This window comes from Phodopus roborovskii, unplaced genomic scaffold (genome assembly GCF_943737965.1).
Source record: "Phodopus roborovskii unplaced genomic scaffold, PHOROB, whole genome shotgun sequence".
In the NCBI taxonomy this organism is placed as follows: Eukaryota; Metazoa; Chordata; class Mammalia; order Rodentia; family Cricetidae; genus Phodopus; species Phodopus roborovskii.
Genome location: NW_026126541.1, coordinates 22,463,486 through 22,490,538, shown reverse-complemented (window position 1 = coordinate 22,490,538; position 27,053 = coordinate 22,463,486). Strand labels below are relative to the sequence as shown.

The following is a 27,053-nucleotide window of genomic DNA, read 5'->3' as shown; positions in this document are numbered from 1 at the left end:
CTTAAATTTGACTTTGTCATGGGATGTCTTATTTTCTCCATCTATTGTGATTGAGAGTTTTGCTGGGTATAATAGTCTGAGCTGGCATCTGTGGTTTTTTAGAGTATGCAGCACATCTATCCAGGACCTTCTGGCTTTTAGAGTCTCCATTGAGAAACTGGCTGTGATTCTGATAGGTCTGCCTGTTATGTTACTTGGTCTTTTTTCCCTTGCAGCTTTTAATTTTCTTTGTTCTGTACATTTAGTGTTTTGATTATTATGTGCTGAGGGGACATCTCCTTCAGGTTAGGAAATTTTTCTTCTAGAATTTTGTTTAAAATTTTTTTTCTGAGCCTTTGTACTGGAATTCTCCTTCCTTTATTCCTATTATTTTTATGCTTGATCTTTTCATGGCATCTCAGATTTCCTGAATGCTTTGTGTCAGGAGGTTTTTTTTTTTTTTTTTTTTTAGCTTTGTTTTGTTTCTAGATTTAACATTTTCTTTGACACTTTCATTTCTTCTATTGTATCCTAAACATCTGAGATTCTTTCTTCCGTCTCTTATATTCTGTCAGTGAAGCTTGCCTCTTTAGTTCCTATTCGAATTCCTAAATTTTTTCACTTCTGAAATTCCCTCAGTTTGGGTTTTCTTTATTGACTCTATTCCCATTTTCAGATATTTAAAAATTTTATTCATTTCCTCACACTGTTTGTGTTTTCCTGGATTTCTTTTAGGGATTTATTAATTTTCTCTTTTAAAAAACACATCACCTTCATAAGACAGTTTTAGGATCTTTTTCTTCTGCTGCAGCTGTATTGGAAAAATTCAAGGACTGCTGTGGTAGGATGGTTGAGCTCTAGTGGAGACATACTGCTCTGTCTGTTATTGAGAGTTTTTTACGTTGGTTTTTAGGCATTTGGGATTGGGATGATTATAGATTTAGGACAGGGTTTAGGTCCTAATGCTGTGACCCTTTAATATAGTTCCTCATGTTGTGGTGACTCCCAAGCATAAAATTATTTCCATTGCTACTTTATAACTGTACTTTTGCTATTGTTATGAATCATAATTAAATATCTGATATGCAGCATATCTTTTATGGCCACTGTGAAAGGGTCATTTGACCTAAAGGGGGTCACATAGCGCAGGTTGTAAACTGCTGGTCTAAGTGCTGATTTCTGAATCTGTCTTTGCTGGGTGGATGTTTTGTTCCTTGGCTTCTGTTTCTTCTCAGGACTTTAGGAGAGTGTGGTGGCTGAGTGCTGCCTGGTAGGAAATTTTCTGTGGATGTTTCCCTGACCTGCTCAGCTTGTGTGTTCCCAGGGTATGCCTGCTGGTGATAGGGGCTAGGATACTGAGATAAGTTGGGGAAGGGAGGTTGGAGAAGATTGTGATCCATTGGGGGGTGGGGTCAGAAATGAAAGGGAGGTTTTCTGCTACAGAGCTCAGGATGAGACTGTGACATTGGATCTGGAGGAGCAGAAGGAGAGGCATGGATCCACCATCAGCCTACTTGTTGTGGGTTTTAGACATTTCTATCACCCCAGGAGTGGGCTATAAACAGAAGCACCGTTTCTTTCTTTAATGAATAGACAAGAAAAAATAATCTGTGTTAAACAAAATATATTTTTAAATTGCTGATTATTTATTACACTTTTAACCATCTCTATATTTAGTCTTTTACCTTAAAATGCTACAGCTTTCCAGAGGAACTTTGGCTATAAGTGGTACTCAGAACCAGCTTACTACTTTCTCAGCTTACTAGAGACATGCTACTATGTCAATAAGAATAATGCATGTACATTCAAATTCATTTTGGCTTCTCAGTTCTTACAAACACATGTAATGGTCATGTCTTTGTTAGATACTATGAAATTAAGCATTCATCTGTAATCAGTCATGCATGTTCCTGTTTCAGCCCACGAACAAAAGATGATCTTAGAGCATATTTTATACTGTTACAGGTAAGTGAGAACTGTTGAATACTCTTTAGAGTAATAGTTACTTGCAACTCAAAGACTAACATTATAACAAATCCTCAGAAGCTAAATTATGTGAGGTATTAAATTATAAGTGAGTTCTTGCCTACTTTCCAGTGTTGGGTACAAACAGAATGAATGTACTTCCCTCTCCACTCACACTCTTTCCTTTAATTAATGGATGGGACAGGCTGCAGAATTTTCCCATATCCTCAGTTTCCAACTTGTCTATATTTTTCAGTAAGGTTTATTAGAATTGTAGTAGAAGCATAAAGTTGTTATATTTGTTACAAAGCAAAATGATGCTTGCTTCCTCATCAGAGAGAGGCAGATTCAAAAATATAAAAAAACAAATTTTAATTTTGAATTATTTTGGAAAAGTATGTTATCATATTTAACATATTTGCATCATTCTTTATAATTTACCAAATTATTTGGGTATATTAACTCATTTAAAGATAAAGATATTAAGTTCCAGTGTTTATCTCAGTATTATGATATTATCAGTATCATGTTCAATAAAAGAAACATGGAAGACAAAAGAAAAAATAAAAAAAATGGGAAAGCATGAGGAGAAAGATAAAGAAAAAAATAAGAAAAGCATCAAAACTGGAAGAAAAACAGGAAACATGCAGAGAGAGAAAATGACACCGTGAAGCTCAGCTATAATAAAACAGTATGTTAAGCAACTGTAAGCTCTGCCCACACATCACCCTTTCCCAGAGCTGTAGCTGGAGTAAGTGGTCAGCACCTAATTTCACTCCTGCTTGTCAGTCAGTTTAAAAAACAGTGTTCTCTTTTTCATCATTATCGTGGTTGGGTTAATATTTAAAGATGTAGTTTTACTTTTTAATTTGTGTATATGTGTGTGCATTCTGCATGCGTGAAGTGCCCATGAAGGCTACCCACATACCCGGGACTAGCATTGCACACAGCTCTGGGTTCTGAAACCAAACTCAGGCCATCTGGAAGGCAGCAGGCACTCTAAACCACCAGGCCATCTCTCCAGCCAGCACCTGACTTTAACAATAGTGACTTTTACAGACATTTCTGAAATGTCATAGAGCATGGGCCTTTAGAAAGATAATCATTGGGTTTTGCTTAGTTGAGATTATTTTTTCAGTCCTTTAACACTGAAAAGTGGTCAGAGTACATGTTTATTCTTGTGACATATACAGCTGATTCATTTCCCCGTGCAAAAGTTTTACAACTAGCATTTATCCGTTTTCCTTTTTTTTTTTTTTTAAGTCAAGAAAACCCACATTATTTTCTTGTTATTTAATTGGATAATAGTGATTGCCAGCATTTATGAAAGATGAATCTAAGTGCTTTATATGTGTTTTCTTTTTTAAAACTCAAAACAACTCTTGAGGTAGATGTTATTTCCATCTTACAGCTGTGGAAATTGAAAAGTAAAGTTTTAAAATTGTACCTAATGGCACACAGCTAATATGTGGTAGGATCATCCCTCAGACCTAGATCTGCCATAAGTGCAAAGCCTGTGACACTAGTCTTGCTTCAATAAACAAGTCACTTGTTTTTAAAGAACTGCAGAAGCTCAAATGTAGCTTCCTGAATTTGCCACTTAAAACTCATTAAGCTTTATGGTTTCCTTGTTAACACAATTTTAACACACTTATCTTTAATATCTTTTTCAGAATCCTCAATTTAATATCACATCTACATACGTCATCTATGCTCATTTGCTACGACAGATAGCTACCCTAGTGGAAGCTGACCATCATTTCCTAGTTCACTGGCTTAAAAAGTAAACCATTCTGCAATATTAAGACTTGTCATAGTCTCTCAGCTTTAAGTGTGATATTATTAATTTTATGATAAACTACTGTAAAGCTTTATCATATTTGAATATTTTGAAGATTTTTAGGAATGATGTTTATACTTTGAAATGCTTCAAAAGCCAGTTATAAAATGTATACTTCAGTAATACATAAAAGATACATAAAAATCTGATTTTAATTAAGTAACCATGTTTTTTGTGAAAATTGTTGAAATATCTACCACTTGTGATTTTTATATAGCATATTTATGGGGTTTTTTTATACATCTCAACTGGATTTACTCAGCCATTGTTTTACTGTGTATCTTTTTATTTCCTCTCTGTTAATATTTAACACATCTTACTATATATGTAATACTGTCTCTTTGCCTTATTAAAAATACTAGATTGCAAAAGCATATTACTTCTTCCCCTCAGAACTATATTTACATCAACAGACCTTTCTCTGTGGTGGGTAAAAGCTAAAAGGGCAAAATATTTCCAAATTAACTTAAATGCTGTCGGTTCTCATTATTCACACTAGTTGTGCTTACAAAGTCACCGTCAGTGATAAGGCGGCAGACATCACTGAGCCTTTGCTCAGAGGTGGTTTATTAGGTGCCTCTGATTCAGTCCTGTCTGCTCCCTCCCTGAGCATCCTCTTTGTGAGTGCTGATGCTTGACTTCATCCCACATAAACTTCCCGGTAAAATTGATATCATGATGATTGCACTATAAGCCATGCCAGTACAGCTGTAACACACACATTTTCTTTATACAACACACCACATCGTAAAGCATCACATCTTTGCTCATCAGAACTGGCCAGTACTTAATTGTTACGATGTAGGAGTTGGGGTTTTGGTTTTGGTTTCTGAGACAGGCTCTCTGTAACTCAGGCTGGCCTAGAGCTTACCATGTATCCCAACAGACCTCTAACTCATTTATAGGAATTACAGGTGTACACTGTCATGCCTGCCTGGAGGACCATGTTTTGAAATAACAGAATCATCAAAAAAGCACAAAAAATATGAAAGCCCTGTTACTACACTAGAGGGACACTGGGTTCCGATCTGAGAGCTGACAGTGTTAGCACTGCCTTGCTGACCCTCATTTGGGCATGCCAGACGAGTCAGCGTTCTCACCATTGTTTTATGTCACAAACAGCCACGAAAGCACAAGTGCTGACCTGTGGGGTAAGGGATAAATGTTAGCATCCAGATTAGTCTTCAAGTATAGGGTCTGTGAATAATGAAACTGAGTGAATACCGAGAACCGTAAAATTATATAAATGACACTGCCGTAATTTCAGTGTTCATTTCTTATGTGAGAAGTAGCATTCATGGTAGGGTTTCATATCTTTTGAAATGTTGTCAACTTAATAAATATAATTTGAGGGATTGAATGAATAGTCTATATTCTGTGTGTATAGGATGTAGTTTGATCTCTAACAAATATTTTGACAAAGTAAATGAAAATTTTGATTGGAATTATTTCTAAATCTTTACCAGATTATCCCAGAAGAAATTCAAGCAGCTGGTAGAGAGGCTCCTGCAGTTCATTTCTCTGCGCCTGTTTCCGGCAAAGCCGGAAGAATTTCCACCTCTGACAAAGTGTTCCTGGTGGATCCCATCAGCCTCCAAAGTGCTGGCTTTACTCAGTAGGTTCTGCTGTTCACTCACGCTCACTTGTCTCCTGAGAAGTAGCAGAGACACCTTCAGGGTCTCTGAGTACCAGAGGGGCAGCTTTAACTATTAAACCATTATTTTGAATAAAAAAATCATTTTCTGTTTTGTTTATGAATTTCACAGTATGTAATTTTTAAATTTACAAATGTTTTACCAAACTGGAAAAAGCTTTTGTGTCTGCAGTGTTTTATATTATGGTCTTAAGAACATATGACCCACCAAGTATTAATCCCTGAGAAAACATGAGCTCGCACTAACCCTGAGAAGCCCTGCACTAATCCTGAGGAGCCCTGCAAGAGACAGCACTGGTGGGGAAATGATGAGTAGATGAGCATCTGCACTTTCCTCTAAATACTTTTGTGATCCTCATCACAAGCTTTCTTTAAAGTAAGGAATAGCTGCATTTTGACCAGTGTTAAAAATAGCTTTACTCATTGGATTTAAAACAGTAGGTTAAATTAGAGCTGGCCAATAGACACTAAATAATGTGTTTATTATTAGAATGAATCCCATGTTGGAAAAGAGCACTATATGAAAATTTTTCTTCACAGATACTGCCAACAATTTGATTCATCCCCCCCTTATTCCTTACACTGATTTCTATAATTCTACCTTGGATCACATTGATCTCATGGAAGAGTATCATACTTGGCAGAGCTTTGGAAATTCTCACAGGTAGGATCAACAGCTCATCTACCTAACAAAATGCTGTTTAAAATAAAAACTGGATTTTAAGTCTATATTATAAATAATATAAATCCTGTACATAGAAACATATATTGTTTAGATACATAGCTTTAAATGTCATTGTGTCCATCAGGGTTTTACTTTTGCTACATTTTCAGTTTATACACATGATAATATCGTTTTGCTTTAATTAATGTCTTTTCAAGAACAGCATGGTTCTTCAGTGATATACAATATCTTTGGAGCTTATTACTCTATATGCTATCATCTACCACAAGGAGCAACTTGCTTATTTTTTTTTTCTCTAAAGGACTAGAAGATAAATATTTTCAGTTCTGCAACTGAACTGCAAATGAATAGCTGTGAATGTTCCAGATTACTTTACAAACACTGTCTTGGAGGACATAATGTACCAGGGCTTAATCTACTTCATTGTCACACACATTGGGCCACTTAATGCGCATTCACTCCTTCTCCCTTAGTCTGCACCCAGATAGTGATTGTGAATTATTTGTAGAAAGAATAGATATTTCAGAAAAAGGAGCTTCACAGTTTATTTAATGCAACCAATATTCAAACTGCTTGGCAAAATTCTTGAAAGCTCTATACTTTTTATCCACATTTGGATTAAATTATCAGTCCTATCCCAAAAATAATTTATTTCCCAAACATGCAATGTGCAGATTTCTTTTTTCTTAGGGAGGTGAAGAGATATAATTATAGATATAGAGCCCAGATAAACCCATGGATTGGTTAAGCTTTCCAGGAACTCTACCAGAATTGGCCTAAAATTTATAATGGCCCTCTGATCAAATCTCAGTGCTCATATGAACAATCAAAACTGAAAAGCAACTTTTTCTCAAGACTGTAGTCAGTCAGAGGAATATTTTCTTGGTAGAGTTTCTTTTACAAAGATGCTTTCCTTCATCTTTTTATATAATTGTGGCCATAAAACAACTAAGAGTTGCATTGTTTCCTTGACACTTTTAACACAGAGCTCCTTCCAGTCACAGGGCAGTGTCCCAACAGTGCCCCACAGGTGTTCCAGTTGATCCCATCTGCCATTGGCAGTCAGCCGGAATCTAGAATGGCACCTGGACCTCAGGGCAAATCACTACTGACCCAGAGGTGCCTATCTAGGTATTTCACGAACATAGTTTGTTTTTGTTTTTTGGTTGTTTTTTTTTTTTTTTATGTGTATGTACCAAAATGACAAAGGTTGAGAAGCACTGTTTTAAAGTATATAATGAACCAACATATATTCTTTTTAAGTTTATTGCTTTTTCTTTTATTTCTAGACTTTTAGTTAGCTTTAATCATTCAGTTACTACTGTTATTACTACTATTATTACTAGTGCTAGAAAGTTGTGTTTATTATCAATTTGGAATCAGAATCAAAGCTATCTAATGCTCAGCACATGGGGCTGTCTCTTCTTTCTCATGTCTTCTTTGCAACCAGTGGTCACAGATATACCACCTCTTATGTTCTGATGAGTTACAACCAAAATTGATGCATTTGTTGCAGTTACTTCTGCCACTGAGCTCTACTCCAGCCTACACTGCATTCCCCTCTGGTGGGAATCCAACTCGCAAAGTATCACTGCTACTGTATTCATTCTTTCCACATGCATTTATGTATGTGTAGTTTGTTGCTTTCATATATAGTGTAAGACTTAACTCTGATCTGGGAGCCAGGTTATTTCCATACCCTTTGAATAACAATGTTATATCTTTATGTAGGTGCATTTCATATTTTTATATCATTGATAGTACTGCTAACATTTTTCTAATTTTTTATTATATTGCTCTTAAATTTGACTGCTTTTGTATGCTATAATTATTGCTATAGTTCTTTATTTCTGATGTTTGTACATCAGAAATAGTCCTTGAATATTAAATTTCACAGTCATTTGAACATGTAAATATTTTGTCCAACTTCAACATTTTTGCCTCCTGATCCTGCTGTTAGCCATGTTTTTCACAGATGATAGGTGATTATGAAAATGGAAATGATTTGTGTGAATAATGTAAGTGACTATCACATATTTAGAAAGTTAGCTGTGGCTTCCTATAGAGAATTAAGGCACTGCACTTCTAGGAATGATTTTTCATAGGTTTGTGGATATAAAATCATGCACATAAAATCTTTTGTAAATGGCAAAACACCATACAAAAGGAATGTTTTATAATGCAAGGAGGGTACCTTAGATTCCCTTAGTGTAATTTTGCTAAAAATGCACCATTTTGCCTTTTCTGTTTTCGCTTGTTGAGCAGGTTTTCCTTCTGTCAGTACCCATTCGTTATTTCTATAGCTGCAAAAAAAATCATTATTCAGAGAGACTCAGAACAACAGATGATAAGCATCGCAAGGGTAAGCCAGCTATGAAACCTATTTATGCTGACTATAATCAATATAGTAAATAATAAATAAGTTAAATGTCTTGTGATTGTTTTAGTGTAATCAGGAATTGTTGAAAATATAATTTATGTTATTACTCCCACAAGGTAACTGTTCACAATATGGGTGATAGAACACCCCTCATCTAGTCAGCGTCTGATTATGTTATAAATACAGTGGAAATGTTTCTGATAGACCCAAAATTGAAGAGTTTGTTGGAATTCATTTTATATAGAGCTACTATTCCAGGTAGCTAGAGAAGTATCACTGAAAATCATGATGGACCAGAAGGGCGTTAACACGAATCACTCACCCTATAGCATTCTCTGGAATTCGTGAAAATCAGAAACAACCAAAACATTAGATGATATAACCCTAAGTATTTGTCTTAGAGGTCTAAGAAATATGCTCAAAGAAAGTCAAGTATTTTTATTGCTTCTCAGTGCATGGAAAACCTACAAAAAAATAGGACAGACTTTTGGAAAATTGTGCAGCAAAATGAAGTTTATTCCTGGGCCTCAGTACTACCTAGCACTGTGTTCAGTATAGCACAGGAAGTAAGAGCCAGACTGCTCATGTACACACTTGTGCATCTCAGGCTCCTACAGTGTAACAAGACTCTATACACTTTTAAAAACTAAAGAAAAGCTTGGCTGTAGTCTTAAAATAGAAAGAAACAGAGTAAACAAATTATTTCCATGTCTTGTTCAAGAGCATAAGAGCAAAGTATAAATTATATTTCAAAATATAAAAATAAGAATTGTTTATTCAGCAATTTAGTTCCAAGATTTTTTTTTTTCTCTCTCACGGACAAGGACAAAGGTTTTGGTGCCTGATAAGCCCCAAAAATCAGCTTGCATTGAGTATGAGGACATTAGAAGAAATTGTATTACCTATGGCTCCAAAGAGAATTCCAAAGCCACACAGCCCCATTAGAATGAGTCTAATTGGATATATTCAACACCAGATACTGGCTCAAGGGTTAATCTGTATGGCTAGTCATCTGGACATTTTGGCTTAGTTGCATTATTTCTATGTCACATGTCTTTTTTTTTTTTTTTTTTTTTCTTTTTTTTTTTCCACTTTGGCTATGTGGTTTGTTATAGTTTGAGTAAAATAGATAGGGCCAGTTCATCCAGATTTCTCTAGCAGTTCCATGCCACTCATGCCTAAAGAATCATATGTTATTCTGTGCTGCATTTCTTCTACTGGAAAGGAGAGCTGCAGATATGTTTTCATAGAACATGGGCAGGAGAGAGGGTAGAGACTAAAGACTCAGGAGGTATTGTTAGTTCTCACAGGCTCTTCCTATCATGCCACTTGAATTGATGATGGTGACTCTTTTGACACAGCTTATGCTATAGTCTAAAATTGCAAAATGAAATAAGTTCTATAAAACTGTCAAAATTTCTACCTTCCTTGACCTCTTTTACTTGGGGCGTTTTTGTGGCAGATACATGTTTCCAGGGGAAAGAACTGCTAAGCTTGTCTCCATTAGCGTCAGGGTAAATGTTGATATGTGACAGCTACTTAGCGGTAAAGACAGGAAGAGAAGGGTAAGGCAAAAGATCTGTTACATAGACACTGTCCGGGAACACAGACTTCCTTGGTAAGTCAGGACCCAGAAAAGCAAAATGCTTCTGCGTTTAACATTGGAGATTAGAGGCCTGGAGGAAGTCTCAAATTCTATAGATTTGGGCATGCAATTACTATACTTCAGATGTCTAAAATATTCATTCTTATCTGCACAGAATTCATCCTCATTGTCACCAAAGACAGTGAAATAGTCTGGTAATCACTATCTACATAAGTAAATATTATATTCATATATTTCTTATACATTTTGATATGTTGGTTTTTATATACTCAGTGCTTATAGTTTTGAAGAAGCATAAAAAATTCATTTTTTTCAGATACTTCATATCTGTATCACCCGGTATATCTGTTGTTAACATTTTGGTAAATTTTCTTTCGGTAGTCTTTAAAGTCAACAGAGATAAGGCAGTGTTATATACATAATTTTGATCCTTGTTTGAACTGTTTGCATAGTTTTCCTACTCATTTTTAGTAGTTGCATTATATGCCATTAACTAGATCTACTTAGGTTAATTCTTAACCTTTGCTTGTATGACTAATATTTTTATGGATATCTTGTGAAATAAAATATTTTTTAATTTTTTTTTATTTTTTAAAAGAATCTAATTTTACATACCAATCTCAGTTCTCGCCTTCCACTCCCCCTACCTTCTCCCCACCTCACCCCCCCAATCCAATCCTCAGAGAGGGTGAGGCCTTCCATGGGGAAACATCAAAGTCTGTCACCATTTGAGGCATGATCTAGACCTTCCCCTGTATCTACGCTGAGAGAGTTATCCCTCCGTAGGGAATGGGCTCCAAGAAGCCAGATCATACACTAGGGATAAATACTGGTCTCACTGATAGTGGGCCCATAAACTTCCCAGGCCCCCCAACTGTCACCCACATTCAGGGGGTCTAGTTCAGCCCTGTGCAGGTTCCCCGGCTGTCAGTCCAGAGTCATGGAGCTCCCACTTGCTTGGGTCAGTTGTTTCTGTGGGTTTTCCCCATCATGGTCTTGACCCCTTTGCTCATATTATTGTTTCTCCCTCTCTACAACTGGACTCCAGGAGTTAATCAGGTTGATGGCTACCCTAATTGCCATCATAGAGCCTTTTTCCAGTAACTGATGGAAGCAGGTGTAGAGATCCACCACTAAAATATTTTTCTAATCTTTAAACTTCCCAAAAGTGGAGCTATCTAGTCAAGCAAAAGGTCCGAACATTGCTAACGTCTCTGACATCTGTAGATACATTAATTCTTTACTTTCTAGACTATTCTTTTTCAAATAAATTCACTATCTAAAATAGATTAAGCCCAGGTTTATCATTAGAAATACCTGAATTGGTTTAAATGCTCTCCCCCTTTTTGGATTTTTTGATACAGGGTTTCTTTGTGTAGCTTTGGCTGCCCTAGAACTCACTTTGTAGATCAGACTGGCCTTGAACTCACAGAGATCTGCCTGCCTCTGCCTCCCTAAATTGCTTAGATTAAAGGCTTGTGACACCACCACCCAGCTGAATGCCCCCCTTTTATTACACAGAAAACTTTAGACCTGTGGAAATTGCATTGCAGCCTCCTCACTATAAAAATTGAGCAAGATTTTGGTGCCCACTGGCTCCCATTGTCCCAAAATAAAGTAATAATGTTTCACAAGCTAAATGTATGTAGTTGATTTATGAGTCATCTATGGATTATTTATGAGAGATAGCATAATCAAGAGTTGAGCTATCTTGACTAATATGTTTTAAATGAAGTTATAGTTTAAATAAAAGTGAAAATGTTTGCTTTCTTATTAAATAGCAAAGTCTGGTGGATAAAGTTTCTCGAAGACAAAGACCTGACATGAACATGTTATTCCTAAATATGAAAGTAAGGCGGACACATCTGGTTAGCGACTCACTTGATGAGGTATAATTTATTCCAAAATGGCATTTATTGCTAAAATTTTATTAAGTTATTATTTCTGTGTCAATATATATGCTTCCAAAAATTCTGATATAGTTAAATTTTATATAAGTAAGATTTATTTCATTTTAATGCTTATTAATAGTTGATTAAGTCCTTAGAGGAGTTAATATAGGCTACTTAAATGCATAATTCATGTTTCTTAGTATGTTACCTGGGTTCTAGACCCACCCATCTTTCTTTCTGATTAGATGTGTAACAAGTCATTTTAAATTCTTCAGATCTCAGATTGCTCATCTATAAACTTACAGGTCTGACCTATAGGAGTATATTGGACATATTTAGATTCTTGCAAACATTGACCCATATATGTATATTGCAAGGTTTCCTGCATGTACATGCTGCAGTCAGACCATCATGTAGTTAAGATGAGATAGTGACTGATATATATGTTCATGTCATTTTTTAATGTAGTGCTGAAAAAGAAAGTGGGCATAAAAAGTTATTTTATATTATTATATACTAAATTAAAATTTTGGATGCATTCTAATTGTTGGGGACTGTAACTTTCATTAAGGCATCTGACCTCTAATTCTTTTTTCTAATCTATAAAATATAGTAATACCTAGCTTATCATGTCTAGCAACATGTGGATGGATAGATGGATGGATGGATGGATGGATGGATGGATGGATGGATGGATGGATGGGTGGATGAATGAATGGGTGGATGGATGAATGGATGGATGGATGGATGGATGTTTATGGAAGTAAAAATAAGCTAAAGTCTGTGTAATATTGTTCCCCAAATTAAAAAATAAATGAATTTCCTTTTCACTGCCCTTTATTCTCCCTTACTACATAACTTCTTCAAATAGTTAACCCGGAAAAGAGCAGACTTGAAGAAGAAGTTGAAAGTTACATTTGTAGGTGAAGCTGGTTTGGATATGGGTGGCTTGACCAAAGAATGGTTCCTTCTTCTAATTCGCCAGATTTTCCATCCAGATTATGGTGAGTGTGTAATGTTTGTGACCAGTGTCTCCCCGGGCTTGTTGGAATCCAGTAGCAGCCCTGACATTTTCATGAGTTTTAAATAAAGAACTTGTTCAGAGTTAACTGAAAATCTCTTAAATAAACCAAATGCATAAAAGTGTGCCATTGAGGTAAAGAACATTCAGTATTTTAAAACAAGTGTATCGTTTTCTTCTACAACAGTTTGTGAAGTTTCTTTCATTAAATGGTGAGTTGTTTTAAGAAATAGAAGTCTGTGTTCTGTGGAGATGGTTAGTCAGTAAAGTGCTGGCCATGTGAGCCTGAGGGTCTCAGCTTAGATCCCAGCATCCATGTGAGAAGCAAGTTGCATCACTCCTCTGTAGTCCCAACACTGGGGAGACAGATGGGTAGGTCCCTAGAGCTTGCTAGACAATGAGTCTAGCTTAACTGGTGAACTCCAGATTCAGTGGGAGACCCTGTTTCAGAAATAAGGTAGAACGTGCCTGAGAAAGACACCTGACATGAAACTGTAGCATCCATACACATATGAACATGTGAACACACAGGTACACACACACAAACATGTGTGCACACATGTATATAGCACAAACAGACAAAAGTTAATTGTTTTAAGGACAAAAGTCTTCAAATTTTATTTTATTTTGTATAGAGAAACTGCCTACATAATTATTGGTGTCTATTGAATGTTTTCCTTCAAAGGAGAATTTCTATTTTTATAGGGTACACAAATCATACATATTATAGATATCATAGGTACATATGTAAAATCTGATGATATAAGACAGAGTTGGCAAAGATAGATTGAAGTATTTATGTACATAATGCTCAAAATTTATTTTGCTCATAAGCTATAAAACTATAGTTTTATGAAGTTATTTATTTATACCTTTTATCCTCAACTCAAAATATCAAAGAAAAGTAAAATGCCTTCTGTGTATATTTTACTAAGATTTGCAAATATATTATGTGAAATTTTTAACATAAAAGATGGTTTGTAACAGAACTGTTGCTAGAATTATTTACTTTTGGTAGATATCATGTTTTACCATTGCTTTTTGTCTTATGAACAAACTGTGTTTCCTCTTTGCAGGCATGTTTACATACCACAAGGATTCGAACTGCCATTGGTTTAGCAGCTTTAAATGTGATAACTATTCTGAATTCCGATTGGTTGGAATTGTATCCTTTAAACTTTCCACTAGGAGGTGCTACTAGACTAAGGGATATTTTTTAAGATTTTTTTTTGTTTGTTTTTCAATCTGTATTTTAGAAAAATGTTGTTTTAGAAAATTAAACATTATCAAATTTATTAATTAGATTTTCCCTAATCTGTCTAATATGTAATATCACACCTCCATAGCCATAGGCTCAGTACATTAATAAAAATGGCTGAGTTTAACATTTTTCTCTCTCATCTCAAAATGATTACTAATATCAAAATATCAAAAATATAAAACTGTTTTTAAATCTACAGTATTTTCCATTTGTAATAAAGTATTTTGTGTTCTTGGTTTTGTGTGTGTGTGTTTCTGTGTTTCTGTGTGTCTGTGTGTGTCTGTGTTTGTGTGCTCAGTTTGCTCAGCTTACTAAATTGAAATTAATTGCAAGAATTAAATCTATTTTTTTTAATGTACCTGAAATCCTGAGACCCTAAAAAGTAAAAAGTAAATGCAATGGGCAATATTTAGAACATACATTATTATTTTGTGACTTTTTAATTTTATGAATCCATTTACCATCCTGTCATCTCTATCTCAGGTATGTTGTGTAATTTATTCCTTCATTGGTAGAGTTCAAGAGACATTAGATATTAGACAAGATGTCTTGTACATTAGCTTTTTAAATTCCAAGAAATATAATTGTGGGAAATAAAGGAAGAAAAAATAGATGATCAAGTGCTGAAGATGTGTGGGTTAAGAGAGAAAAATTCAACTTTGAGAAGTTTAGCATCTAAACAAATAGATGTCCGTCAATGTAGGGCGGTTAATTCTCAGTCAGAGGACCATGCAGCATGGCATTGATAAGTACTAAAGGGTTTGTGACTTCATTAAAAACCAAGATTAGCATAAAAGTAAGTGTGATGTGGTCCTGAGGTGGAAAAGATGTGGTATTATATTCTTCCTGGAAAAGATAGGAACTTAAGCTGAGAGGATAATGAAGGTAATAGAAGGCTGAGTTGTTATGGATTAGGCAGCAATCACACTGGAACTTTTGGGAAATACTGAGCAGCTACCCACTTAAGGCCCATGTTGTATTAATTGTGATTAAATTCTGACGATGTATATGATAGAGTAAACAAAACAAAAAGTAGCAAGAAACAATACTATACATTGAGATAGGCAAGTTAATTTAAAGTGTTTTATAGATTACCCTATCCAAGGTCCAAAGCAAAAGATTCCATGATACCCAAGAATGCTGAACAATGCATGGATTCCTGTGTTCCGTCATTTACAGTTCTCACTGGAGTGTGTCCCTGGTACCTTTGACTAACTTGACCTATTTGGACTTCTTGATGCCTGTGGTTATTATTCCTTGCAGTCCTTATGTCATAGCTCAGAGATGTATTTTGACTTCCTAATATTTTTAATAAAGTCAGCTATTACACTTTTGGAATTGTACAATTCATAAAATTGTGAACTGCAGTCATCTTTCACAATATTGGTAGTTTTTATTCAATTACTACCCAAAAGATCATAAGAAACATGTTCTTATATGTATATCTCAGGTTGAACAAATGTGTCTAAAATTATAATCACACAATTATTTAGTATATAATTACAGTTATTTTTCAGCATGGTAAGATCTTTAAATATGATAAGGTGTTTATAAGAAATAGAGCAATAAAACACAAAATAATGATGGTAAGTTATTATAAAGATTATATCAAGAACATTAATACAGTGACATTTTGAAAGTAAAATTGCCTATACCAAAAAAGATATAGAAACTGAGAGTAGAGACAATATAGTACAGTGTAAGTTTTCAGGGTGTTGACAGCACAGGGCTGTCACTCCAGTGACACCAATAGAAAAATTATCCTATCCCTGTTTCAGCGAGAATTGGTTGATTTAGTGTGAAATAAAGTATTTCTGTTTGTGAGAGGGCTCTGTAGCAAAGCCTATTTCTTTAGGCTTTAGGAATCTAGCACCTAAATTTTTAAATGAAAAATGTTCAGAAGCTATTGCCATAGTAGAGAATTATAAATTACAATACTGTTGTATTATGGTTATCACCATTGCTACTACCCTGATTATATAAGTATATTTGAAATATTTCCAGTATTTTCTTCTTCCACACTAGCCTACATGGTGACTTAGAAAACAGTGTATCTGTTTCCTTATGTCGCCATCCTCATTCTGCCTTTGCAAATTGATTGACAGTATTCCAGATTGTTTACAGCAATTTGCTAGGCCCATGTGTTTGGGTTTCCTTTGAATCTTTAAAATGAATTACTTTTTAAGTAACTTTAATATGGTAACTGCCTGTTTAAATACTAAGAAATTTGATTTAAACCCCCTCTTTGAGCAAATGGGTGTTACCTTCAGCTATATGAGTAGACAAATTTTATAATAAATAAGATATCTGAACTGGAGCCCTTCAAGTTTTATGAGTCTACTTATACTATTATCTCATTAGCAGTATTTGTACATCTGTATGCTTATTCATTCTAGCTCCTTTAACATAGTCATATTTGAGCTTTAAGTGGCTAAATATGGCAATTTCTAAAATCAGTGCTGTATTCTGCAGTGAATTCTTGGTGCTGCTTATAAAACCACTTGCTTAAATTTAGCAATTTTTATATATTAAATAATTTATAGTGATGCCTGAAATCACTAAACTGTATTAAATGAACACATTTTCCATGGTTTTTGTTAATCAGGAATTATAGTATGTAAATAAAGAAAAATTAAAGAAGAAAGGTGTGTTGGACTAATTAGAAAGTCAGCATTAGATCTGAAGGAAGTATGTAAGAAGTAGACAGATGCGTAATTCAAAACTCATTTGTTGTCATGGATTTTATGTTAATACTTAACATTTAGTATGCATAGCTCATGGGACTAGCTGTTTATAACAGCATCACCTTGGATATTCGTTTTCCTCCCTGCTGTTACAAGAAATTGCTGAGCCCTCCCATCGTACCCAGTGATCAGAATATACCAGTAGGCATCTGCAGTGTTACCATTGATGACTTGTGTCAGATTATGCCAGTAAGTATGTTACTAACATATCGTAGTCATGTAATGATAAATGCCTCTTCATACAGTCTTCTAATGCTATTCTTACTTTAAAATAGAGCTTCCCTTTTAGACCTCTTTTCCATCTTGCTAATGGAGATAGTCACCTATTTTGCAATGAACTTAAGCGCTTACAGAACAGATTTTTAAGTCTGATGATCATTTATTTGAATACAGACCATGCCACTTACTGGCTTTGTGAATTTGGGTGAGTATGTAACCTCTCTGAGCACTAATGTCCTTATCTGAATAATAGGATATTTTAGTTAATAAAAACAAGTGATGGACTGGAAAGATGTCTCACCAGTTAAGAGCACTTACTGCTCTTGCAGAATGCCCAGGTTCATTCTTGGTGCCCATATCAGAATGTTGACAACTGTCTGTAAGGCCACCTCTGGGGGATCCAACACCTGGCCTCTGCAGACACCAGCACACATGTGCACATGCTTATATAGAGGCTTACACAAATACACATAATTTAAAATAAATCTTTTTAATGGTGATAGGCATATCAAATCTCTACCAGCCTAGATTTGCATTAAAATGTGTGTTTTCAAGATTTTTAAAAAAAATTAACAATTTTATTTTCACATTTTACAATACAAGTGAAAACTACTTTTTTTTTTTTAATCCCACTTCTCCCATGCAAGACTATTCTCTTTGCTAGGAATGGGGAAAAGTCTCCCTTGGCATACCCCTAGAAAACACTCAGATGCAGCACTGTGATCTTCTGACAAAACCAAACAAGTAACAGAAAACTGATAAAGAGCCCCTCTGCTGTTATCCATCCAGTCAAGCCATGCCAGGATGAGTAGGCACCGTCATGGGGCAAGCAGGCAGTCTCATCATTGAAGACTTGGGAACTATGGGCATGTGGTCTCCATGGGAGGCCTCATTCCAAGAGCAGGTCCTGTAGACATCATGCCAGGAGAAGGACCTGTTGTTGGCGTCATGGGAAGACTTCCCATGTGGGGTGTGGACACTGTACCAGATGAGGACCCAGGCGACTAGGAAGAATTAGGGTCAATTACCCTGCAGGAGGAGGAGCAGAGAGTGGAGCTGGAAGTATCATTCCTTGTTGAAATGCAGGCATTGTGTTGTCAGTCAGGTTCTGGGCCCTGCTCTCCATCCATTTCTGATGGTAGAGTTCCACAGTCTCTTTGTGTATGCTACCACTGCATTGTGTCTTTCTTACAGTTGGTGGTCATGGGTCATATACATATTGCAGTAATCATGAAAAAATCACCCCCATCCTGCCAGATCTAAGGCCCTCAGTCCTGTGCCTTTAATGGAATAGAAATTTATTATGTAAAGTATATAAGATTATTGCAACCCATGACATGACTTATCTTTTCAAATAATTTAATATAGACTAAAAGTAATTTTTCATGAAGCTTGAAAAAAATTAAATATTGAGCCAGTTCTACTTTTATGATCTTATTCATAAATAACTAAACTTGTAAGAAGAAATATTTTCTTACAACATACTCAGGCTTTTCTTGGGAGGAGCACATGATATCTAAAGTGTGTAATGTAAGCCCGTAGCATATGTGAAATGCATGACTAATGTTTAAACAGTGTGTCTTAAGATAGTAGCACACTTTTAAGAATATGAAAATATATATATATACATATGTACACACACACACACATACGTGTGTGTGTGTGTCTGTGTGAAGCACTACAGATCCATAAACAGTAACGTGGCCGAGAACCAGGGATCACACTGGAAATCATAGTCGAGCTCAACACCTGCTTGCTTAAGAACGAGCCGTAGGGTTAGATCTCTAGTGTGAACCAAGTAATTTCCTCCTGTATGAACTTCAGTTTTTCCAAGTTGTGGGTGGTAAAAATCATTAACAAGTATCATATCTCAAATATTTGTTTTCAAATATGAGTTTACTCTGTAGCCTCACAGGTAAGGGACTCACAGTCTGCCTCCTTACAATCTGAAGGAATGCTAGTTGACAGATCACACATGTTCTTACAGGAATTGGCTCATGGATTAAAGGAACTCTTATCATATGAAGGCAATGTTGAAGAAGATTTCTATTCAACATTCCAGGTACTGATGAGAGCATACTCTGTTTGTTGGCTGTACTTCTTAGTATGAAAATGCCATTTGTTACTGAACACTTGCTATTGGATGAATGCGAACCAGTCCATACATAGGATCTTAAGTGTTGTGTAGTAGTGCAGCAGGGGTCCTGGCACTCAGGAAAATCTGGGCTTTTGTGGACAGCCTGGGACACACAGAAAGACCCTCTCAGTTCATTTGAAAAGGGTCAAATCTAGTAATGTAATAGAGACAGTAGAACAGACACGTGCAAATGAGCATGCAGAAATGAATTCATCAAGGGCATGGCACTCTGCTAAGCAGTTGCATATTCCTGTGACTGGTTTGCTTTTTACCAAAACTGGCCTACTCCATCACCTCTACACAGGAAGTTTAGGAGAAGCTAATGAGCCAGACCAAAACACTCCTTTCCACTTCTCTCTCTTGCCATACAAGTTTTGTGGGCTTCGTTAAAGTATTTCATTGTATTTAACAGGAACCTGCTTTTTTACCTGAGAATGACACCTCTTCTTATATATATATATATATATATATATATATATAAATGTCACAGAAAGTTTAGGCTTTTGGCAGTTTTGTGTTTAAAGGGAGGGACAGAACTGTTCTACAGATCTGCTCACTGAAGCCCAGTGTTCATCAACAGTACCAATAAACATATCGTGGTATCGCCCATCAGGTTTTTCAAGAAGAATTTGGAATAATTAAGTCCTATAACTTAAAGCCAGGGGGTGATAAGATTCCAGTTACCAATCAGAATAGAAGAGGTAAGTTAGATGTCGTTTTTAATTGCAGTGAATTAGTACTTTTCATTTACTATGACTATGTAACGGGTGTGAAATTGCTTTCCAGAATATGTACAACTCTATACAGACTTCCTTTTGAACAAATCCATCTATAAGCAGTTTGCTGCATTTTACTGTGGATTTCATAGTGTGTGTGCTTCAAATGCCCTAATGGTGAGTTTAAATTTTTGAGCTTTCAGTTAGGTTTTGTGATGGTATAACAGGTAACTCCTTAAGTATCTTGGTAGATGAGCTTTTTAGATTAGAAAATATTTTCTCCTTTTAAAAACTAGTTAGAAATGACAGTAGTGCTGCTGTTTCAGCCTTTCTTCTCGGGAGAGAAAAGTGTGACTTCAGGTCTTTGTTCCTTCTGCTGTGCCTTAAATGAGGACTTTAAAAGCTGTAAGTGGACATTGAAACTCAGGAGCAGAGCACAGAAGGAGAGTCGGTGCCTAGCTCCAGGGGAAATCCCTTCTCACTGAGTAAGGAATGTGTTCCCAGCAACCTGGGGTCTATAGCTCTTCTCCAGAAGCATGGTGGACTCATGGTGCTAACTAGAGTTAGAATGCCGTATTCTAAGTATCATATGATTCCTTCACCTCATATATCCAGGCACATGCCACCACGCCTTTCGTATTCCCTTCTGTTTTATCATGATTAGAGTAGCCTTTCATATGAATTGTTTTTAAAGAAGAAAGACATGGACTATTAAGCTAATTTGGGTGCAGGAGCAAGCAGCTTGGTTCTTTACGGCTTGTTTTAGAACAGCGGCTCTCAAGCTGTGGATTACAAGCCCTTTAGGTCCAGTGATCCTTTCACGGGTCACATATTGATACCCTGCATATCAGATGTTTACATTACAGCTCATAACAATAGCGAAATGACAGTCATGAAGGAGCAACGAAAATAACTTTATGGTTGGGGGTCACCACAACATGAGGAACTGTATTAAGGGTCGCAGCATTAAGAAGGTTGAGAACCATTGTTTAGAATAACCTCTAACATGTTTGCTAGAAGTACCTTTGGAAAAGTGCTGTTGAGCTGTAACTACGTTTTTATGACTCCGGTAGTGGGAGGATGGAGAAAGGGAAAATAAAAATGAAATAGCATGGTATTCTCTGTTTCTCAGATCTAATCTCTAAGTGAGAACAAACTCACTTAAAAGGTGGAGAGCTAGTGAGCGACACACGGCCGGCTAGTGCAGGCTCTGCGGTGCCCAGGAGCCACAGCGTGGCAGGCAGGGCAGCCAGCTTGTACACATGGGTGCGCTCCGCCCGTGGTGGAGAAGAATGAGGTCGCTGCATGCTGGGTTCTGTTCTCTACAAACTACTAATTACCACTTCGTAAGATATAACCCTTAAAATAAAATGCCTTACTACAGTAGGAAAATATAAACAAAAAGCATTTTCTTCAACAAAAATCATTTTTTTTTATTTCTATTATTTGATTCTTCAATTAAAACAGTTCAAATTTCATTTAAGACTGTCATTTTAAATTATGGCTTTTATGATTATTGACAGCTGCTTCGTCCAGAAGAGGTTGAAATTCTGGTTTGTGGAAGTCCTGAGCTGGATATGCATGCTCTGCAGAGGAGTACTCAATATGACGGCTATGCGAAAACAGACCCGACTATACGGTGAGCTCCAGATGCTGTGATGCGGGAGAACAGAATCCAGTGTGGCTTCTTGTTCGTGTAACTTAGAACTCTTAGGTTAATATTCTGCAGTCCACCCTGTCTTCGTTCATTTCTAAAAATAAGGGAGTACTAAAATGTGAATGCATTTAGCAATCCCCTTATATAACTTTCTATCAAAGTATAGAGTTTTTTCAAATATGCTAAATTTATAAATAGAATTTTACAGGCACCATGTTGAAAAATAAGACTTAGATTATATAGAGAACAAAAACTGAGCTCTATGCTACCCACTGTTAGACTAGTTAAATAATGCTATAAAATGTTATTTTTACTATTATCAAACACATATTAGAGAAGGTTTCTCAGAGCTTACTTTATTAGTATCACTAATTAATTAGGATTGCATCACTGTGTAAATTTCCTTCTATAGATACTTTTGGGATGTTGTGCTTGGATTTCCTCTTGATCTTCAGAAGAAGTTGCTACATTTCACTACAGGAAGTGACAGAGTACCTGTGGGAGGGATGGCTGATTTGAACTTTAAAATTTCAAAGAATGAAACATCTACTAACTGGTAAACTCTGGATTATAACTTTATTTTAATGTATAGCTTATTACTAATTTTGGAATCAAAAGTCTTTTAGTCTGAAGTCATTTTTATGTGAAATACCTGAGGGTCAATGGAACCTTAAGATGGAAGAGACTGTGGCTGAATGTCCCCCTGCAGAGTTGACACGGCCCAGGACTGCAGGTCACCCCTTCCATCTGCTTCTTACATGCCTGGGTCAACGATTGCTCTGTGGTCTCTTTTAGAAGAACCTCGCTTGCCTTGTAGTAGCATGTTGTCTAGCCCTCAGTTTTATATAGATGGTTTTTTTATTAGGAAATATATGAAGTTGAGATTTTTGGAAGGGGCAGAGGTAACTATTGTATTAGTACTTTAAGTTCTCCTGGTACTCCCCACCTTTTAAATCCCATGCTTATATGAAGTGGTAAAGACCATGGTGTTAATGGGTAGTTAATGCTGGTATTCTTTACCCTTACTCCAATAGTCTGTGGCTTGAAATAGACACAGCTCTCATTATAACCATTACAATATAGCTCACACACTGAACTTTTCTCAATTCCCATCTCATTCCTTCCATTTGAGAACTTGAGTTGGCCCTGTGTTTTCCCAGTTGCCACCACCCTGGTGCTGTGACTTTTCACCTCATTCAGCTGTGTTAAGGCCGCCTTCCTGCCCAGGTTCCTGTGCAGCTTCTTTTCCATGACACTGCTCTGGCCCTAACACACTGGGCATTAGTAGCTTTATTGTAGCTTTACCCCATCAGTTCCATTCCTAGAGTCCATCATTTCTGTTTATACCCACACACTGTTTTGCATCATCCTTAAGACACACTTTGCCTGACTTCCTCCATTCCTTTGATTTGTTTCCTTTGCATGTGATATGTGCTTGCTACCTCTCATGAAGATCCTTTAACCACAGTTCTCCCTCCCACCCCTCCTCCTGCCCTACCTTGCCTCCCTTCCAATCCCCTCCTCATCCACTCCTCTCCCAATGTAATGGCTCCCATGAGGAGTCAGCAAAGTCTGGCACACTAAGTTGGGGCAGAACCAAGCCCTTCCCCCTGCATTGAAGATGAGCATGGCATCCTACCATAGGGAATGGGCTCCAACAAGCTAGCTCATGCACAAGGGATAGATTCTAGTCCTGCAGCCAGGGGCCTCTCAGATATCCAAAGCTTCACAACTGCCCCACATATGGAAGGCCTAGTTCAGTCCCCTGGAGGCTCCACAGCTGTCAGTCCAGAGTTCATGAGTTTCCATGAGCTTGGTTCAGCTGTCCCTGTAGATTTCTCTAATGTGATCTTGACCTCCCTTGCTCATGTATTCCCTCCTTCCTCTCTTTAACTGGATTCCTGGAGCTCAACCCGGTGCTTGCTTGTGGATCTCTGCATCTGGTTCCATCAATAACTGGTTGAAGGTTCTATGACCATAGTTGGGTATTCACCATAATGTTGTCTTCTGTGACACCAAAAAGTCATCATTCTCTCGATAAATTCCTTTTTTTGTGTTTCACGTTAGATTGTAGTCACTTAGCTCTTGAAGTCAGAGAGGGTAGGCCCTATGTGTCTTATTCGCTGTGTAGGCACACATGCAGTGAATGTTTATTGAATGAATATTTAAATCCATGTCAAAATTATACTTGAGGGCCAGAGGTTAAGCACAAACATCTGAGTTTATATTCCCGGTAAAAAGCCAGATGTGGCACATTAGCTTATAACCCTTGAGCTGGAGGAAGATGGGGGCATATGAAGACCACTGGGGCTTGCCTAACAGCCAACCTGGCCAAAGAAAAGGTGTGTGTGTGTGTGTGTGTGTGTGTTTGTGTGTGTGTGTGTGTGTGTGTATACATACATACAATTAAGAAATTTCTGTATGCATTGTAATTAAAAGATCTGGAATGAGAAAACTTCAAGAAAAGTTTTTGCATTTGAAGATTTATTTGTTCAACATAAATTTTTTAGAATATTTATAGCAACTTAAATATAAATGTCTCCCATTATTTTTACTTCAGAGATTATTTTAGGAGCTAACATGGCTTAGTTCTGACTCTGGAGTCCCAGCAGGAACCTTACATTGATTAAATATAACTGTCAAAGGTGCATGACATTTCCATCCAATACAGTGACAGTGTTCCCTCTGACTAAGAATTTTTTCATCTCTTCCATAAGGCACACTGTTGAAGATGATGTGTTCATACTGTTGAGTCTGAATGGCAAAGCTCTACATCTTAGCAAATAGCACTGGTTTTGGAGTCACACTAGCCTGGGTTTGAAACTCAAACTTCTCCAGCTCTGTAGCTTTGAATACTTGATCTGTAGATTCCCGTGTCTAGGTTTCCTCATCCGTACACTGGGATAGCAACTGTTGTAGGTTGCTTTGGGCTTCAAATGAAACAATGCATATCAGACGTGTGCTCCAGTGCTAATGGTAATCCAGAGGCTCCATAAACAACCCCTGACCTAGTGTTTGTCTTTTTGTAAGGTCTCTCGGTATCAGTTTTGACCATACAAAGTTCCTTTAAGTGTTCTCTGGCTTATTCTCCATTTTTACATACTGACTTTGGTGAAAGCTATTGTGATGCTGTGGAATTCATTAAAAAAACAGAAGAGAAGGATCTGAGATACCTTCAGATACTCGAATGAAGATATAACACTGTCATCAGGTAAAATGTTGTGGGCGCTAGTCAAGAGATTTCAAGGACCTAAGGCTTCATGTGCAGAGAACAACAGCTTTGAAAGAAAGCCCAAAATAGTTTTCTTGACTTTCTGACAATCAAGACTGAACTATTAACAATATACTGCTAGGTGTTTACTACCTTGCAGTCTTATTCTTTTAATGTAAGTGCATAGTTTACCATATCCATGAGGAAACAGATTTGAGGACATTAGGCAACTTGAACAAAGTTCCACAGCTGGTAAGTGAGAGAAACAGTATTTAAATTCACATCTGTCTGACTCCAAACAAAATGCTTTTCAAATTGAAGTTTAATGAAGGCAGGAATGCTGTACACATGTCCCTGCTATCTAGAATGTACTTGATAATTAAGTATTTGATAAGTATCTGTCCAGTAGAGAAGAACTGAGTCAATGCATGACAGCAAAATAGATCTGAATATATGCAGTGTTTTTTAATGTCTCAGTATTTTTTGTATGTGTTTTAAGACAGTATCCCTCAAAGACTTATTTTTCCCCAGGTTACCTGTGGCACACACTTGCTTCAATCAACTCTGCCTTCCCCCATACAAGAGCAAAAAAGATCTGAAACAGAAACTGATAATTGGAATCTCAAATTCAGAAGGTTTTGGACTTGAGTAACCTAGAAGACTTGAAATACAATATTTTATATGTAGCATTCACTTCCCTCTTATTGTGCCTTTAACATTTTCATTTTTCTGTTTCAAAACACTTTCACAAAGCTCACCACTTTTAAAATTATGAGGGTTTTTTTTTTATTTTACTCAAATACAAAATATGTGTAGTGAAGGCATGATTTAAAAAAAAACAGAAATTTATTAATAGAGTAAAGAAAAGAGCATATGGTAGAAACAAGCCTGGGTCCAGTGCTCTTTTTTATAGCATTTTGTTTTCCATATGTGGGTAATCACAGGTGTCCACTGGGATGGCCATATGCAGTAAAGAATGCATTATGACATGATAGAACCCAGTGGCAATGTGTGCTGGCAGCACACTGTAGCAAAGCAGATAGCTACATTATCTTTACCATAAAGCATGTAGCCATATTTTCATACAAAGGTAAACAACAGTATAATTGCAAATGCAGTTTACAGGGTCTTTTGATATATTGGTTTGGGGTCCTATAAGATCTTTTCAACTGTTGCTGAAAAGCATGTAAATAACTATATAACAGCCTAAGAATCATGGGATTTTGATAGTGCCATTTATTGCTAAAGATTTATTTTTACAAAGTAAATTTAGGGTTTTAGATGTGTATACAGCTTTTACAAATCAATAAAGATGATTGTACAAGAGTATTTTCAGACCAATTGGATTCAAGGTTATATTCTTTTAAGTATTGTTAGTCAGCATGCTCCCTGGCAGTAAATCGGTTACTTGAGTATTCTGTACTGTTTCTACAATGGTCATTTCTTCTTAAAAATCAAGTTAGAGAAAATTAGACTGAGCTAGTCATTGACTACTTAATTAATTACAAGCACAAAAAAAAACTGCCATTTTATATGTTTTGATGTACAACTTATCTATATTTCTGATCATCAGTTATATGGAAACTCTAATCTTTGGAAAATGTGGGGTAAGTTATTTGACAAAAGTGAAATACAATAAAAAACATTTGTGTCAAAATGATGTGCTTGGTATAAAAGAGAAGTTTGAAATTTTGGCTAAAATGTTTGTTTTTCACTGGATTCTAAATATAGTAAATTCAAAAGTACCCTTGTTTTCTACTTCTAATAAAGTAGCATGTAAAAACTGCATTTATAAGTCCCAAGGTTTTTTTTTCAAGTTATAGCGAATGAAGCAGTTTTATTAGCATGTTACAAACATTTCCATCTCAAGACTTCTCTCATTCTTTGATAGCTTTTCTTCAGAAAACTCTGAAGTTAATATTTGCAATAAGAATGAAACCAGCATATGATTCATGTGCAACTAATACCTGGCCCAAATATTCTCCGAGCTAGGCCTTTCCTTATTGCTATGCTGCCTGCACCCAACCAGCAGAATTCAAGGGTACAGGAACACATCAGCTTGCCCACAGTTCTGAAACCCGCCCAC

General features: G+C 36.4%; 1 protein-coding gene across 2 annotated transcripts in view; it reads left to right on the top strand.

Annotated features, from left to right (window-relative positions):
• Hectd2 (HECT domain E3 ubiquitin protein ligase 2) overlaps window positions 1–26,755 on the top strand; it is a 69,927-nt gene extending 43,172 nt beyond the window's left edge. For both annotated transcript variants that reach the window (XM_051199594.1, XM_051199593.1), the window contains 15 exons: window positions 1,899–1,944; window positions 3,618–3,727; window positions 5,251–5,399; window positions 5,979–6,102; window positions 8,389–8,485; window positions 11,891–11,998; window positions 12,873–13,005; window positions 14,099–14,187; window positions 17,058–17,216; window positions 19,234–19,308; window positions 19,997–20,084; window positions 20,170–20,276; window positions 21,623–21,738; window positions 22,169–22,312; window positions 25,499–26,755. In XM_051199594.1, coding sequence (XP_051055551.1) covers window positions 1,899–1,944; window positions 3,618–3,727; window positions 5,251–5,399; window positions 5,979–6,102; window positions 8,389–8,485; window positions 11,891–11,998; window positions 12,873–13,005; window positions 14,099–14,187; window positions 17,058–17,216; window positions 19,234–19,308; window positions 19,997–20,084; window positions 20,170–20,276; window positions 21,623–21,738; window positions 22,169–22,312; window positions 25,499–25,619 — 1,666 coding nt within the window. In that variant the 3' untranslated portion in view covers window positions 25,620–26,755. The remainder of the gene's footprint in view (window positions 1–1,898; window positions 1,945–3,617; window positions 3,728–5,250; window positions 5,400–5,978; window positions 6,103–8,388; window positions 8,486–11,890; window positions 11,999–12,872; window positions 13,006–14,098; window positions 14,188–17,057; window positions 17,217–19,233; window positions 19,309–19,996; window positions 20,085–20,169; window positions 20,277–21,622; window positions 21,739–22,168; window positions 22,313–25,498) is intronic.
• Window positions 26,756–27,053: the final 298 nt, after the last annotated feature.